General features: G+C 38.6%; 1 protein-coding gene across 1 annotated transcript in view; it reads right to left on the minus strand.

Annotated features, from left to right (window-relative positions):
• ROS1 (ROS proto-oncogene 1, receptor tyrosine kinase) overlaps positions 1 to 18,535 on the minus strand; it is a 76,411-nt gene that overhangs the window by 37,411 nt on the left and 20,465 nt on the right. Inside the window, exons 17-29 of the mRNA XM_072857892.1 lie at positions 17,799 to 17,990; positions 12,512 to 12,612; positions 10,753 to 10,967; positions 10,261 to 10,425; positions 9,496 to 9,657; positions 8,407 to 8,669; positions 7,470 to 7,533; positions 6,607 to 6,809; positions 5,643 to 5,854; positions 4,843 to 5,129; positions 3,733 to 3,909; positions 1,049 to 1,266; positions 234 to 375 (exon numbers count right to left, since the gene is read on the minus strand). Coding sequence (XP_072713993.1) covers positions 234 to 375; positions 1,049 to 1,266; positions 3,733 to 3,909; positions 4,843 to 5,129; positions 5,643 to 5,854; positions 6,607 to 6,809; positions 7,470 to 7,533; positions 8,407 to 8,669; positions 9,496 to 9,657; positions 10,261 to 10,425; positions 10,753 to 10,967; positions 12,512 to 12,612; positions 17,799 to 17,990 — 2,401 coding nt within the window. The remainder of the gene's footprint in view (positions 1 to 233; positions 376 to 1,048; positions 1,267 to 3,732; positions 3,910 to 4,842; positions 5,130 to 5,642; positions 5,855 to 6,606; positions 6,810 to 7,469; positions 7,534 to 8,406; positions 8,670 to 9,495; positions 9,658 to 10,260; positions 10,426 to 10,752; positions 10,968 to 12,511; positions 12,613 to 17,798; positions 17,991 to 18,535) is intronic.

Genomic DNA, 18,535 nt, shown 5'->3' on the forward strand with positions numbered 1-18,535 from the left:
AGTTTATCTTTCCTCAGGAACCCAATGAGCAAAAGCATTAAAGAATACATATATGTCTTATGAATTTTACAGATTCATCAAGTCTGGTTATCAAAACCTTGTGAAGATCTACACAGGTTACATTTTAAGCAGAAAATTTATCTGCTTTCTGATTTGCAACCCAAACTTATACACACCTTCCTTTAACTGAGATGAGAATTCTGTTCAAAATCAGAATAAAATGTGAAACAAACCTCCATATAGAGTTGTGCCAATTGTCCCTGTTCCCATAGGCAGCACTTCCTCATCTGAATAGTAGTTTTTCACTGCAACTTGTATGACATAACTTGAAAATGGCTGTAGGTTGTCTATGACAGCTATAGGATCCTGAAATTCCTGTAATTCAAAAACAGATAATAAACATGTATTCTTAAACAAGAGAGTCATATGTCACACCAATCATCTGTCAATGAAATAAATGTTAAAAAATAATACAGTAGTGCTTTTGTATTCTAGTACACTTTAGTGTTTAAAAAAGAATGTTAAAATGATAGTTTGGGTAACAGGTCACTGAAGAAAATATATACCAAAAAACAAGCTGAGGTGTAATTAGCATGGCTACAATAGCACATTGTTCAGTGGCTAGTACTTAAACAGGAAATGGCAAAGTCAAAAAAAATGTAACAGAAGAAAAAATTACTAAGGCAAGTACAACTACCACAAAACACATAAAGGCAAGCTATATGGTTGCTGGACAGTCTCAAGAGTTATTTAAACAGATTAATATCAACCACAACTGCTCTTTTTACAAGTAGAAACTGAAGACCTGTTTCAACAGGATTTTAGCTAAGGCATGTTAAAAATTAGAGGAGTACTTGCACAAAGGAAAGCTAAGGAACCTACTGCTTAAGAAATACCAAACAGAAAGAGGAATTACTGTTGGGGATGTAGAAGTGGAAAAACTCCCTGATAGAAAGTTACAGAACGGTTTATAAAATGACTAGAAGTGATATCACATTCTCTGTTTATGTATGGTATCACATGCATTTTTATTCCAAAATAGCCATACCAATGTTTTTTGCTGTAGAGCAGACAAACAGTAGCTTGAGTTCCTGCAGATGTTAGTCATTTGTCCAACAAATACCACATACATTGGTGTAGGTTGCAATATGCTGGGGCATAGCTGCTGTGGTGTCACAGATGGCAAGCTTAACGTAAAACTGGTGTTCGTCATATCAAGGATAGTAGGTTTCTCAGTGTCTGGCAATAGAATCAGGCATCTTTTATCTAGGAAAGACATCAAAAATTAAAAAAAATTAATTACTGCTGGACCAATCCAAACTTGCATGGGATTCTACTGCCATTCCTATGAGAAAGCATAACCACAAAGTATTCTCTTTGCTTTCACAAACAGAAACAGAAAAAAATCCCACCTGAATGTACTTTATTTGATTACTTTCACAGACACAAAAATAGCGCTCATCAAAGTAAAGTCTCATCTGTCTTTGATAAAATACAGATTTACTAAAGGTACAGATTTACTAAAGAATTTATGTTCTTCTTTAAGTACCTAAATACCTTGGAAATCAAAATTGTAGTTGCTGTGTTATCAAGGGCAGTACACACTGATGAGTCCAAACTTGCTTGTCACAGGAAAGACAGATATGCAGAACAGAGAGTACCTTTCCCTAGCAATTAAATGTTATCTCTCTTTTCTTCCAAACAGCTTTTCATGTGTAAAGTTCATAGTAACAACAGGGAAAGAGGAGATAAATTTTGGAAGGAGAAAAGGAGTCTATAGGGAGAAAACAATAGAAAACTACTCTTTGACAGTAAACAAAAAGTAACAAAAGAAAACCCCTCATCACTTGAAGTACATTTAAAAACAAATTAAAAATATATTAATTGGACTTTCTGCCAAGAAGGAAAAGATTAAGGTGCATGCATGGGGAAGATGGCAGAAAGGACAAATGTTTGCCCTTCTTAGGCCAGAACAAGTGACCTCATTGTCAAGATCTTTTCTCCCTACATGAGCAGGCGTTCCTACCAAAGTCAGGTTCATGGGTATAAGGGAAGGAGAATAAAAAAGTCTGTTCAACAGAAATAAATGTAAGGTTGAATCTTTGTCAATTTTATAGTTACCCAGAGTGGTAAAACTCCCATGGGAAAAGTCCCAGATGGAATAAAGAATTGAGTCATTTTCAGAGTTAAAGTTTCTGTCAGGCAGTTCCACAGAAATGTGTTTACCCTGACAAGAAAATCCTTCAGTACATATTCAGTCCCCTTCCTCCTAACCCTGAAGAGAAATCATTCTCTCACAGAATCTGTGACAGGACAATAATTTTCACTGAGTACTTCTGATGTGTTAAATGATCAACTGACATCACATCTCTGGATGGCAATTAAATAGGTTAGAATGAAAGGAAACTCGAGCAGTACTCCTTGCTCACATCACTAAAGCAATAAAAAGCATGTCAGTCAACCCAGCTGGTCTTTGCAAAGATCACTTTTTCACATGTACACCATTTGCTTTCAGTACTGAGAAGGAGAAGAAAATACTTTTTTTCTTATTTTAGTATGTTCATTTACTTTTATCTTAAACTTGTGTGAATAATTCTGTGCATTGCCCTCCCCCCACCAAATGCCAAGGCTGTGTATTCCTCCAAATATATTTGCAGCAGTCAATGTAAAGAAGAAGAGCTCTGTGGGGGTCTCTGGGTAGAAATAATCCCTTTGGACTGAAATTCGGTTCTTCCCTTTCTGCATCAGCTAAGCCTGGGGCTCTTGCAGGAAACCCTACCCCTGGGGATAGGGATTGGTACATTCTGTACCAGGGCCAAACCAGGCTCCTGCACCAATGCCAAGCCCACACAGACCTCATGGGAACAAACGTGCCCAAAGTGCTAGTAAGAATAGCCTGGGCACTGGTCAGAGCTGCAGGCAGGAGTAACTCTACTGGCTGCCCGAAACAATGTGAAATTATTTTATTCCAAAGAAATCCATCCTGTTAAAATATTATCTTGTATATTTGTCAGATTTTTATGCAAAACTGAAGTTAAATAATTACTTTGAATATATTCATCATGCTAGTAGCTGTTCTAAACCTCTGCATTTACAAAGATAATCCCTATAGATATCATGAATCCTAACCTTCTATTAAAACTAATTTTTATTTCTATCATTATCATTCTACAATGGTTTGTTTAAAATATTAGGTATTTTAAGTGAAGCCTGGGTCTACTATAATGTAAACAGTAATTGCCTCTCAGGTACTTCTTTATAAATCATTCTAATAAGCAGAGTTCTTATCTCTTTGTCTTTGGAAAGGCAGACTTTTTTTTTCAGCTTTGCATACTTGTGAACAAAACCAGAAATCTGTATCATAACAGGGATCATTATCAAACTCTTGCTACAACACTTTGTGGACACATTTGCTCTTTTTCCTGTGTGCACCACATTTTCTAAATCTCCAGGTTTGACACAACTTTGAAAATAGGCGTGGTTTGGTGTTAACATCCTGAGCCTTTGAAACACAGGCAATATTCATCATCATGACTTTCCATGTGATCCAACACAAGGCCAACCCATATACTCATCCTTTCAAAAATGTGCATAGTGAATTGTTTCCCTCTAGAAGGTACCCTGAATCCATAAAGCATACTTTACATAAATACACATAGCATGATCTGCAACTCAAATACATGCTCTGAAATAAATTTGTTACATTTACGAAACAACCCAAACCCCCTCTACCTGGATACGGTTGCGCCGCTGAGCTGTACGCTAAGATTTTCAGCTCATGATTTGCTCTCTTCTGAAGGAAGTGTCTCATGCTTTCTTTATTTGCTAGCCAAATTTCAGTGTATTCCTCTGTTTCAATGCTCCAGTATATAAATTTCTTATCTACAGTCAAGCTGCCAATTTTCTTACCTGCAGGAAAACATTGTATAGTTAAGCTTCAGAATAAACCCTGAGCGGACAATTTTACAAGAGCAGATGGGTGCTTGTATTCACAGTGAGTCAATATGGGTGAGTATCTTGGTCATAGCATATCTTCAAAGACGTCCCCTGGAAAAGATATTTCTGATATTTTCCAATAGGTCTCATGAAACTGAGACACTTTGTTATTCCAGTTTACAAGAGTAGATTTGAAGGCTTTTTATTATCCGTAATTATGAGAACTGCATTCAATTACAAATGCCAGAAATAAAACACAAGAGCAGGAGTTATCTGTAGAAACTTTCATCATTTTTCCAAGATGAAAACCACAGTGCTCTGCCATGTCCCAGGAACAATTAAGACAGCTCCTCTGGTAACAGAACAGCTTTACCAGCAATCCTCCAGAATCAAGCTGAAAACTGAGCAACCAAGATTAAGTGTTATCATTACAAGAGATGCAACACAGATACGTTGTCATACAAGACTCTACCTGCATGAAGCACCCTCCCTGCATATTGAAGTCTGCAATGCCACTTTCAGGCATAACTTAAGACAGTATTGTATCTTTCCATTGAGATAAACTGTAATAGGTGTATCTAATATGAAACCCTAGCAAAATAATGTGTTGATACTATAAGTGAAATCTATTGACAAGTAGCATTTGAGGCTGCAGTGTCTCCATTTGATTTACATCTTACTAGAATACATACTTGCATTAGTAAATATCCTCACACTGCTCTTTCTCCTAGTTTGTATCAACAGGGAACACAACTGGAAACACAGAACACAAACACTTTGTCCATCTTGCCTATAGATGAATCAATTTTATAAAGGAAGTGCTTCATGAATGCTATTTTGCTGCAATGAACGTTGATGTAAGAGACAGCAAGAATTGCAAACTATCTAGAAACAGAGCACTCAGACCTTGAAAACTTGGTATTTTGGTAATTCTCCAGCAGTGGCAACCATCCACATCTGAGGCCCATATTTCACCTCTTCCTCTGATAAAGAGCAGCTGGGGATTCTTGGAGTCAGACACATCTATACTCATAGGTCTTTCTAGCTCTGCTTCTGCCACGTTACAGGTGCAGTAGTTCCTCATCTGTTCTTCTGCTGATATGTATCCCAAAATGTGGCGCACGGTGTTATTCAGAATATCATAATAAAACATGCGGCTGCCATAATCAAGATCTTCCATCCAGTACAAGCGGCTATCAAATAAAATGCATTACTTAGAGTAGAAAAACTTAAATCTGAGCAATTTGCCCTAAATGCAGTCCTGTAAGTGACTACAGTCACAAACCTCCCAAACATTTAAAACAAGGTAACTACAGCAGCATACTTGCAGAGTGATTTCAGGTGTTTAAAGGATGGAATTTTTGAATGGAAGGTCACAATAACTAACTATTCTGGATAAAATGGTTACTGTAAAAAGTTGTTGTCTGGTACTGACTTTCATTTGCATCACTTAAATAGAAGAACCTATCAGTATTTAAGTATCTTTTGAAATCTTTACTCAGACACAGACATCTTTTTGAAATTAGATATGTCCAAGCTCAACTAGCACTATAAAAGTAGAACTACATCCAGAAATTTCTGAGATTTACACAATGCAAAAGACTCATATACTATATAAAGTCCTTTTTGGTCCTTAACAGTTGATGGTTTCATGAAAATCATGTTTAAAGTATGCTTTAAAAAGTTATTAGCAATATATGCCTTACCTTAAGAAAGGATATGACAACAGAGATGATACAGTTGAATTACTTTTACCCAACTGTATGTTCAAGGCTTTTAGAGATTTTATCTTGAGCTCAAGATCAATAACAAATATTTGGGTTTTATTCCATGGTGTTTTCAGGGCAACAAAGAGATGTCTTGCAACCCAGTCAACTGTGATGGCTGTGGCATTGCGAAGAGATGCATCTTTGAAAAACTTAAGAAAAAAATAAAAACATTACTAAAACTGCTTGAGAGTATAATTTTGCCACCTGATGCTAGGTCATTATGAAATTAGTTTTCGTTCCAAAATAATGTCTACTTGGCAAGTAGAAGTCAAAATATAAGGAGATGCCATGGAACAAAGATTCCAATATTTTTATACAAATGAAAACTATTGTTTCACAAATATCAATTGTTGCTTCAATGTTGCTTCCATATTCTTGAAATTAGAATGAAATCAAATTAAAATAAATTACATTTAAATTAAATTAAATTACAGTTAAATTTCTTGTATTTAATAGTGTGAATTTTAAATTAAATATATCTGTTGAAATATCTTATCAACAAAACAGATGTCAGTAAAATCATACATGTTTAATAGGACAACTTTACCAATGGCATACTCTGGCCTATTCTAATAGTTATTGACGACAAAAAAAGTGAAGTCCAAATTTTATTATATTATACATGTTTTTATTGTACTGCTAGAAAGGAAAATTATCCATCTAATCTCTTTCATATTACATCTCATACAAACTGACAGTCACTAAGAGAATTGTGTCTTTCCAGTTCTCTTTTCCCCACTGTATTTTGCCATTAAATGCGCTTTTTCATCATGCTGCTTTTTTTCTGTTTCAAATATGCAGTTTTGACTGCTTCAAAAACATAGTTAGCCCCAAAATAATGACAATAATGGACACATACTTTCCTAGATTCTCTCAAGCAAGGGAATGAACAAAGGAATACCTGAAACTTTGAAGTAGTCTGTATATTCAGAAGAAAAAAAGAATCTTCTACGATATAGTATGCTTTGTCATCATTAGCAGTATAACAGATGTCCTTTACATTTGTCTTTGTTGAAAGTTCCCATATGGTATGATTATTGTCTATGTCAGTAAGAAACAACTTGTTGGCAGAAACAGTTATAAGAGTTGGGACAGGGAAAAGATCTGGAAGGAAAAGGGCACAGCAGAATTTACAAAAATGTTCTAGACAATAGCAGTCATTTATCACAAAAGCAAGTACAAGATAATAATAAATGATGGCTCTGCACAAATTATATTTGGTCTTATGTCACAGCAAATAAATAAAATAATAAGATGCCTTCTTGTCATCACATGCAAACTCCTAAGATTTTTTCAATGGCATTGTGGATGCTTACCTAACAAATTTAAGCTTAGTAAAAACAGATTTGCTCACCTAATTACCTATAATAGCCCAACTAGAAATAGCCTATGATCCCTAGTAGATCTCTAACTCTCCCGGTTACCTTTCACAGCCCAATTAGAAATATTCTATGATCTCTAGCAGTATGCAGATTACAGATCAAAACCTGCTGTTCCATACTACCCTGGGGTTGCCCAGAAAAGTTAATTTAGCATAGTTTTGAGGAAAGGCTTGAAATTCTTGAAATTTAATCTAATGATAAGAAATGTATTAGTCATTTCATGTCAGAAGCTGTAACTATTTCCTCTGTGGTGTCTACTGTAGGATGGAACAAATGTCACACAAAGCATCGGAGATTATTTATCAGATTACCAAATTCCTGTACTGTCGATTTCACCAGCTATTACACCCAAACCATGAGATGGCATCTAAGTCATCCATACCTGATGAATTCCTCTCTGCTATATCAGACAAATGTCCTGGACCCACAGAGGTGAAGGCTTGCACCTGTGGGACAGGAGATTATTACATGTGTTAAGTAGCAGCATAAATTATTGCATTCGAGAGCCTGTAGAGTCATAGTTAATGACAAAAACAGAACCAGATCCCCTGGCTGCTCAGCTAGGAACATACGCATGTGCTCTGTTTGACCTAAGGCTGTGCTGGTCAGTTCAAAGGCTACATTCAGGGTTGGACCTGAAGAGAATTTTAAGCAGTGGCCCAGAGAGCGACAATTCATGCTGCATCTATCAATTAGAGCCCAAAGGACACCAGACAGTGTTGTCTCCTTCCCCAGGCTGGAGCACTTCCTACTGTTGGTTGATGTTGCAACCAACATGGTGTTCTTCCCCATCAGTACCTGGTCTATTACATGCTCTCATGCCTTTAACTTGTCTTTCAAGCACATGTTCTGTGTGTTCCAAACCTTTTATCACAATGAAAACAGGACCTCTTGACAAGTTTTAATATGGAAGTCTCTTTTGATGGAAGCCATGTGAGTCCTTGCATTTCTCCAGCAGTGGAACTTCTCTTGATCTGTGGCTCTGTTTTAATGGCCTGTCACCCTCCACCAGCTCAGCTGAATCTGTGTTTAACTTGCAGCTTTTATCAGTGGCTTTCGGAGACTTCTAGAAAAGTTCTTTTGGGCTTCACTAAACCTGTATAATATTCCAGCATTGTTTTCCACCTTATTTAGTGAACAATACAATATGTAGAAAGGTAAAGCTAGGTATCCAAGGGTGAGCCAGTGAATCAGCAGTTCCACAAGCAGAAACCATAAGTTCTTGCCCCAAGCCCAATACCATCTCCTAGGCAAACACATCAGGCTGCAGTGATAATATCTACCATCTAGCATGAGATAAGCTCAGTAATTTTTCATACCTGAAACCTTACTGTGAGGCTGGGAAGCACATCCTTGAGAGAAAAGAGCATCAGGGTAGGTTTAACGTTGCTTGCGTTCCACTCTGTGAAAGTGTCAGCAGTGCCACCCTGAGTCAATAGTTGATAGTAAACCCTGAACTGCGTTAATACTCCGTTGTCCCTTTCAGGTCTGTCCCACCTGAACTTCACAAGGACCTTCTCATCACTTTCATGTAGGTGATTTCGTAACACATATATTCTAGGGTTTGTAGGGGCTGAAGGAACTGTATAAAAAACGATAAAAAACACAGAGCAAAAAGTACTCCTATTAAAACACAAACTCGTAATTAACTTTCAGTTTTGAGCCTGATCTTTACAGCCCCAGTGCTCACAGAGACAGATAGAAATTGGTGAGGTGTATATTACAGAATAATATCTAAAATTTCATGGTAATTCCTTTCTGTTTTTCATGGGTGTGTAGGTATCTGATTTTAACTTGCTTAGCAAAAAAAGAGCTGTATAAACAGAGACAAATGCACTCCTGCACTCAGACTGGGACATAGTTATTTAGCCAAGTCCTGTAGGTAACAATGGATCTGCAAGACTTTTCACAACATAGAGTGAACTCTATCCCCTCTCCTATCCCCTTCAAAATCTACTGCAGCTCATAAGCTTTCTCAGCACTCCAGTCACTCAACACTATATTTTAGCTGACTTAACTTTGACCTGCATGGGAGCAAAAATAAACACTGAAGGAAAAAGTAAAAAGTGCATAACATTTATTAAAAATTTAATAAGTGGTTAAGATATTACATGCAGCCTTTCATGGTCATTGTAATGGATCTTAATTTCTCTTTCTTGCTCATAGTCATAGGCACGTGGTGGATATATTGTCATGCGCTTTCTGTTCCAAATTCTATTACTGCAATTGCGTGCATTTATGTGTGCAATAGATAATTGCCAAAGATACTCAGGAACATGTCCTTGCAACTCTGCCTACAGCTGACTAGCCCTGAAAGCTGCTTATTCATCTCCAGGATTTCACTTGCTGACATAGACCTGGTCCCAGTACCCGTTACAGGTGAGGAATGGGATTTAAAATTTTAGTACCTCCTTCAGGAGCTCGAAGCGATACAGATGTTGTTGGTGCCTTGCCCCAGTATGTGTATGGAGTGACCGTAAAATCAAAAAGTGCAAATGGTTCCAGCCAATCAACTCGGTAGGATGGCACTGTCAGGTTATGGGGATGGAGGCACCGTTCACTCTCCAAAGACTGTGAAGGAAATAAAACAGAATAAAGTAAAACAAAACACTTTTTTCCCTCTCAGAAAGGCCCTCAGTTTTCAAAAATTCCCCTCACCAAGCTGGTCAAATAAATCACGACAGAGCTGCTTTTTCTGTGAGTGATCGTTGTTTCACCAACTCCTGTGGCACGGTAGTGATGCGTAGCAATCTGCTAGCAATCTGCCCTTTGAATTTAAAGTAAAGCTTGCCAAATGTGCTAAAATTAAGCGTGGATGAAGGCTAGATTTCACATTCAGGCAAAGGCTGTCCCACTGGCAGCTCAGAGGACACTTCTGTCCCTGAGTTACTGTGAAAGGCTTTCTCACACATCTTTGAGCACTGGGAGCTCCTCGCCTGGTACTTCACACCCCAGCAGCTAGCCCAGAGCTACTGCTAAGCCTGTGTTCTTCCCATGCTGGCCTCAGTGATGGAAAAACAGGACAGCTTGCTTTATATTTACAGTTTAGTTTGGTTGCTTGACCAATTTGTAAATGCTGGAGAAGAAACAAACTGTATTTCTGTTTAAAAATAGATATATCAGCAAGTAGATGCAGTAACACATGTAGATAATAAGGAGGGATTGCATGAATATCCTCACTTGTAGAGCTTTTGATCCCACGCAGTAAAAGACAGTTCCCCATTCCACATTTGTGGAGGGACTCCATGTGATGTGAAAACTTGAAGAATTTCCTTTAATCCTGAAGGAAGACTCTGGCACTGAATCTGGAATCACTTTTGGTGTAAAAGAAAAATTTCCTGTCCATAAAGAGAGGAAGAAATAATAATAAAGAATATGAGCAATAGGTAGACTTTTCAAACCTGACTTAAAACATTAAAGTACTATGGAAAATCCTGCAAGCTGTCATTAGATAGAAACAATGAATAACACCACCAGGTATTCTTTTTAGCCATACTCATCAGCTTTTATAATTGCACATTATCCAGGTATAGCCTGATATATTTATTAATAAGTTGCTGTTGTTCTTATCTTTTGTCAAATGATGAAAAAATTTCAAGGATGAAGAATTACAGGCTGACAGTGAATACCTTTATTGAGGGGTTTAGATAAAGAAAATAATGTACCTGGCAAAGGTTTAAGTGATGTGTGAACAAGGGTAAAGGCTGCAAACTCCACTGGTTGTGAGAAGGGAATGCTAAGGCTCTGATTGACTTCCTGAGTTGTAATGAACTGAAGACTATTAATCCAGAACAGACGACCACTGTAGTATTCCAGTGCACCCTGAGATATTTCTGAAGTACTCCATGCTGCAAATTCTGTGACGATGGCATTACCACAACTGTGAAAACAAGTATGAAATTAGCAAACTGAAAACACACGTGTAGAGAGAACAAGATTTATGCAATGTTTGAGACATCGATAAGTTTCTCATCATTCAAATTCTTAATATTCATGTAGGAGGCAGGAAAATAAAAAGTTTTCTTTAAGTTCTCTAAAGCAGAACACTTTTCAGAATGGCACATTGAGGAGCACCTGCAAAAAAAAAAGCCTTCATTCCCTTGATTTCATTAGAAAACAATTATAAAATGGCTTAATATTCTGATGCATGGATGTAGAAAATTGAGTATTTTGAAAAATCAGCCCACCTTCTCTCAGCAATTCCACTGAAACAGTGGAGTCTACTTCACAGCATGAGATTCATTCTACCTCATTAGAGCAGGTCCCTGGATGAATTTGACCCTGCTAGTTTCCTCGATAACCTTCCATTATTTATTAAACTCTATTAACATTGTCCTCCACTGGGATCACTGGTGATTTAATCCGTCTTGTTACTTCTATGTCAAAACTTACAGGCCTTTTTGGGTCCCAATTTATCTTCTGGGTAAAAGATTAAATATGTTGTAAAAGGCATCATTTTGCCATCTCAGAAATGTCTTTCAGCTTAGACACATGCTATCCAAAACAAATTTGGAAAAGCTTTGACGTGCCATCAGGTCCATTAGGATGGATTAGTTCTAATCTCACTATTCTGGCATGCCAGGGACAATGATTAATGGCTGCCAATTGGTTCACAATGGAGCTGCATGTTCTAGCTAAAACTAATCAACATATTTTGATTTTTTAAATGTTTACCATTAATCATAGCAAGTCTAAAATCAGTCAGAAAATTCAGCTGATTCCACACAAAGCCAGCCTGCAACATTATGAGTACATGTAAATACAGATACTGTCCAATTAATTTTAAGTTTAATCTGATGCTTGAAAAAAAGAATGGCGCTCTCCTAGCAAAAATGTAGTTTCATGAGCTACCACTCATCATGCACTTGGCATTTACAGAACAAATTATCATTTTCCTCAAGGTCTTAGTGTATATTCAAGCTGACCCATAAACATGGTTTGGTTTTGGTTTTTTTAAAACTTTGCCTTTCAGGAATAATGCAATCATTTCACGCTCAGGATGATCAAGAGGAAAGCCTGCTGAGTACTGATTGCTCAGGTGAGAAAGTGGTGTCAGTTCAAGTCCTAAACTCCATGCAAGATGAACAAGTTACAGCTCTAGGCACTTGAAAACTGTCAGGTGTTGTAAATGCCAAGATAAAATAGGCAATAAATAGTGATTATTTCCTAAAGCTAAGTCTAAAAATTGATGAGCATGACCTCAGTTCAGTTGAGCTTCCATACTGTTTCTCTCACTGTAAAACAGTGTTAACAACCACCTCAACATGTAGTTTGCCATCAGCTAGCTGTGATCATTACCTCTTCTTTTTGTTTATTGTTAAATTAGTAACTACTGTGCCCAGCATTGGGCAAAATTTGTCTTTAAAGAGTATAACAAAAACTAGAAAATACAGGCTTTCTTATCTTTGCTACACATCTACTTACCCTTCTTTGCAAAGAGAAATTCTGTATAGGTTTAGGTATAGACTATCTTGCACAAGCCAGTAAAGAAAACCATTGGTGAGATCCAAAGTTAAACCAACCACCTGAGGAAAAAAAAAGTCCAAATGGCAATTTGAACACACCTTCACTTCTGAGGTAAAAGCCCTTAGGCATAACTGTTGTCTAGACAGCATCATGAGTAGCTCTTTATCGGCAAAAATAACATCACTACCATGAATGTTTATTCTAACACAAAAAGAGGTAGTACTAGAAAATAATCAGGTCCTTGGTGGACACCTATTTATAGCAGCTGATGATTTTCTAGATAGCATTTATGAACACCTGTCAGTGTTCATCCCTGGAGTATCTGAGTACTTCAGATACGATGGCAATAGTGTATCAAGTGATTAGTGGAACTACCTATCAAAATTTCCAGAACACCTCTGGTATGTTAACATTCTTTGTCTGAAACAGGTGGTTGATATCCAGTCTGAAAGTCAGAATCACCTTTTGAAATAAGTATTTCAGATCTTTTGTCTTTGTTTTCTAGCTTTGATTTTATGCATACAATATTTAATGTGTTGCATTACTTAGGGAAAATACATGCAAAATTTTTATTGATGTATTTGGTTAAACAGGAAATTCAAATATTTACAATTTGGTAAAGCATTTATTATTAAATAAAGAGTCGGGGAGGAAATGAAACAATCTTCCTGTTTATTACTTCAATATTTCATCTTCATTTAAGCTAGGTGCAAGATTTTTTGTTTATTTTTAATAGGATCTAATATTCAAAATAGAGCTTTCTTGCTTTTGCAGTAAACAACAGATTCAATACCATATGCAACAATAATAGAAATCAGACATCTAATAATCTGTTCTGTGAATAACAAAAAATTTGCTTCCACAAATTAGTCTGCTAAATGTTAGCAAGTTCGGTCTATGTCATGTCATTAGCACAGCTTACAAGTTGTTAGGGGCCTCTCTGAACATGTTTTCCAGCAGCTCTCAAACTTCCCATCCAAACACTAGTTGTAGCTATTCTTTTATAAACTTAAATTTCCATTATGGATGTAAGTGGAGCAACCTTTTTTTTTAACTCTTCATTAATAAACTGCAGAAGATGATGACAGGAAAGCAAATGCCATATCACTTAGTTGTCTGTTGGTCCTTATGTAATCACATTCTTGACATATTTCTGTTGACATTGCATGTCAGAAAATCAGGGTTTGAATGATTGCTCCTGTAGGTTTTCCTGTTAAAAATATCTCACAGTATGTATGTGCCTGAGTGCACATTTAGTCAACCATGTTATATTTTATCTTGTATCTATTCTTCCTCCCATGCTCAACACCAAATTACATCTTCCTGAATCTACCTTGCTTTTTTAAACGTTTGGGTCTTCTTTCCTTGCCCCACTTTTTTTCTGCAACTATTACATTTTCCCATAGACATGCCCATCTTCTTTCTCCTGATCCCTGTATCACCATTAATAAAAGGCAAAGAAATAGTTGTACTATTCATCTTCAGGAGTTAGGCAGTAATTTAACACCTCCCTTCTGTTATGCTTCAAAAATAGACAAACTTCTTCCATTTCATGAGAGGTATTAGTCTCTGGACACGGCATGTAGTTGTGATCATGCAATGTAACTCAACATCATAAGATGCAACATAACTTTAGCTACTTGAAATACTCTTGACTAGAAATATTAAGAGACCACACCTAGAGGGTCCTGACCCCTCCTGCATATAACGCACTTTGCTGCTCCACTATAAATTACTTTTGCCCCAGGCATATTGTACAGTGTAAATGACTTACTAAGTGCTTTGGAAATTCTGTGCCAGATCCTAAGCTGGAATAAATCAGAGTAGCTCTGCCAAAATCAATCAAGCTATGCCAATATGCACCAGCTAAGCTAAACAACTGATTGGAAAATAAAATAATTGTCATAAAAGGATCTAGTTCCTGCCAAAGAAATTAGACTTTCAAAGCTCTGCCTTCATATTTGTTTAGGAAACCTGTCATCTCCATAGTAGTCTCTTCTATTCCTATCACTCAGATTTCAAGCTAAAAGGAGATACAGCTATATACTGTTAAAGATCCTGTACTGACCAGCTGAACAGCAATTCTTTATTAGAAAAACAGCTAGTAAATACCAGTGAGAACCGGTTATGTAGAGAACATGCCCTAACTGTTGGATAACAGCAATTAACTATTACATCTGTGTTTTAGTATTGAGGTAAGAGGTACTTGTTTCAAGATAAAGGACTCCATTGTGCAAGGAAGATACATATTAGTACTTGTGCAAACATATATTTGCATCTTTATATGGGACAATAACGATCAGCTCAATAATTCCACCATTAAAGAATGTTGTACTGCCCTTTCTTTTCTAATGGGTTTATTTGGGGTTTTATCTTAATAAGCAAACACCTGTCAGCTATAACTGGTCACTTCTCAATCTAGACATTTTTACTTGGCTTTTTTCCTGTATGCATCACAGCAGGAGGCTGAGTTCAGAAAGTCAGTGCATAGATTAGGGGCAGCAGAGAAGCAGGAGAGGAGATGTTTGTTTGTAGGAGGTGTGAATAAGTGGATGGTTGAAGGCTGGTATCACTGACATAGAGAAAGGTGCAGAAAAAAAGATGACAGGAGCAGACAAGCAGTCTTATTGCTGCCAAGGTTCTTGAAAACAAGAATAAGAAATTTGAGGTTAGCAAGAGGCGATTCAGAGAAACAGGTAGTGGATCAAAAGAGAAGGGCAAGGAAGGTGACGTTAGCCACTTAGAGTAAACTGCAAATTGTCCGTCCTTTGCAAGAGATCATCCAGAAGATATGTGATAAGTGTAAGTGTGCCGTTGAGCTTGGACAGCATATATCTTCCCTTGAAGACAGTCCACACCAGCCAGCTTCCACAGAGAGGTGTGAGGCTGGTACTGGAAGATACAGTGACCCTTTGCAGCACAGACATTTCTCTCTACATGTGACAAAAGTTTTTGAGTTCTTCTGTATTTAGGTTTACAAGTATAGCAGGTGCCACACCAGAAACAGCTTTCCCTCTCCTTCCCAAACCCTCATGAATGTAACAGAGACCTGTGAGATCAGCTGGCCTTTCCGAATCTTAATTGCCTTTCAGAGACTAAACTAGGCCTGGCTTTTTTTATAATCAGAGAAACACCAGCCTCTTTTCCTTTGGGAAAGGGAGATTGAAATGTTCTGGGGAATGATACAAAGCTAACCAAGAGACATAGACCTCTAAAGTTTAGAAAAGGTCTTTAGTACAGAACCTGGCTTCTGGTGAAATGGGAGCACAAATAGTACGACAGATGGAATAAAAACAAAGGGTTCTTTAGCAAGAACTGTGTTTTAAAGAAAGCTGTTGCAGCAAATAATGTATCTGAGTTGACCTCTTCTGTGGCAGTCAACCTACACCTCACTCCAGCACTTGGGACAGAGGGTACAACCCCACATAGGCTGTGGTTTGAGCTGAGGAGCATACAGCTTTTCTTTGAGAGAGACTCCACAGAGTAAAAGCAGTGCAATAGATGGGCCGGTCCCTCAGCCTGACCTGCTCAGGACACAGCCTGGAAAGGGTTCAAAGGTTCATTCGGTCTGCAGTCCCAATCACACTGACTCCCAGAGTCCTCCAGTCCCTGTTATGGTAGTAAGGGTTCTCTTGCCAGGGAATTGGGTCATCCATCACTTTTCTCCCAGCTACATGAGGAAGGGAAGGGAAGGGAAGGGAAGGGAAGGGAAGGGAAGGGAAGGGAAGGGAAGGGAAGGGAAGGGAAGGGAAGGGAAGGGAAGGGAAGGGAAGGGAAGGGAAGGGAAGGGAAGGGAAGGGAAGGGAAGGGAAGGGAAGGGAAGGGGACATATGCAGCTGCTGAGACCCTGGCAGATCTTTTCATAAGGTGAATATTCGGTCTCAGAGTTCCTTCGCTGCATAGGCAGCACTGAATCCCACCTAGCAAGAATGAGAAAAAGTCCCTGGCATGGCAAATCCCACATGGTGGCAGAGGCAGGATGAGTTTGGGGAAGGCAACAACAATCTATGAGGAGCCAGCAGTGAACCAAGGCCTTAGGAGACTTCATAGGACATCAGAGAGGGGTGGAGGGAGAAGAAAGGCATGGGAGAGGTCAGCAGAGATACAGAGGTTGTCTGTGAGCACCTCAGAGCACATCAAAAAGTCTCCAGGCAGGGAAAAGGAGCTAATGGGCTCTTCAATATTGCAGGGGCTTAGGTGAGCTATAGGTGGGAATGGCATCTCTATTTCCTCTCTACCAGCCTACCTCTGCATGGGACCCGTTATCCACCCTAATAGATCTAAAACAACAACCCCCCATCCCTTTTTTCCCCCTATACCCTCCACTATCTTTGCTTACTCTTGCAAGAAGCCCCCTTCCCTTCTCCCTGAGGAGCTGCTCTGCTCTGCAGCAGCCTCTTCTCAGCCTTCTGGAGCTCCCCAGCAGCCTGGAGCAAAGAAAGAGGGGCCAAGCTGGGGCCAGGCCTGTGTCTGACTCAGACAAGGGAGAAAGAGAAGATGGAGAAGGGAAGGGGCGAGTTGGGAATGGAGAGCCTTGAAGATCCCCAAAGCACAGGACTCGTCGTTTCTGTCTCCGCATGAGGGACAGGATCAGGCAGGATGGGGACTGTCAGTGGCAGATCTGGCACCCTCACCAGCACTGCAGCAGCAGCAGCAGCAACAAGCTGTGCTGGGCTGTGGCAGGGGCCAGCTGCGTTGAGCGCAAGTGTGACACCAGCTGCCGGCCCCCCTCTCTTATCAGCACAGGCAAAGCCTGTCTCTGCAGCAGCACCTCTGCAGCCTGAAGTGCAACTCTGCTGTCCCTGGCAAGTGTCTAGCCCCAAAACTGGCCCTGTCAGGACCTGCAAGCTGGGGAACATCACAAAGGAGGCAGGATGCTATGGAGCTCTGGCTCCGTATTTTGATGGTAAAGCCAAAACTGACCATTAGACTTAAGTAATTTGGGAAAAGCAAGTACATTTCACATACAGGAAAGAGCAGCATTACAACTGTAAGGACATCTTTAATGTCACTTTTTGTTGCAAGGGTCTGACTTTAGAATTATGGGCCAAAGTTTTGGTATAGCTATTACATGATTTAATTCTTACCCTGTTCTCAAAATGATATAACAATATTGCAAGAAAGGCATGTTATTCTTCTGGTCATAACACATCGATTTTGACAACCATGAACACTGACTATATTCAAGAGATCTAACCACTAAAACATCCTTCCCCCCCCCCAAAAAAAAAAAAAAATCAGTTACCTGTTTACCAGAAAACTGTAGCTGCTCTTGTAACATAAGATACTCCTCTCCATTCAGTCTTGCGCTCTCCACTGAATACATTGTGGCCCAGTACAAATAGCCATTTACTGAATCCACTACTAGATCCTTCACTAGGAACACAACATGACCCACAACATCCATATGGCCTCCCAGCAGTGATTTTCTATAGATCTAGGGACAAAAGAATTGCTTTTAGCATCACACCTAAATCATCAGCCATGATCAATTGAGTATACATAAGTGACTTTTCCACAGCTGTTTATCAGAAACTTATGTAAGCCTTAGGCTTTCAAAGCCTAAACCTTTTGCATTCAAAGTCTAAGGATGAAGAATAAGGCAAAGTTATTAGGTAATGTTTGCCAGAAAGTAACAAAAGAAAAAGCTGAAATCTCTCTTCCCCTTGGCTTTCCCAGTTTTGGCAGCCTTCTGTCTGACAGAGTTTCTCACCCACTTCATATTCACTATTCACAAGTGTAAATGAGGGTGCAAGGCAGTGTGAAATCTGGCCTCCTAGCTCCAGTTTTTAAAACAGCTTCTGACTTTGCACTTACAAGAAATGAAAGGCATAATTTGACAGCACTGCATAAATTAGCACTGCAATTTTGAAGTCAGATACCTTTTAAATAATTCACATGTCAATGTTCCTGATATGAGAGTGTACAAAGTGCAATTGTAATTATTTTTTTATCTGCAGTGATCTGCAAAATATCACAGTA

This window comes from Ciconia boyciana, chromosome 3 (genome assembly GCF_034638445.1).
Source record: "Ciconia boyciana chromosome 3, ASM3463844v1, whole genome shotgun sequence".
NCBI classification, from domain to species: domain Eukaryota; kingdom Metazoa; phylum Chordata; class Aves; order Ciconiiformes; family Ciconiidae; genus Ciconia; species Ciconia boyciana.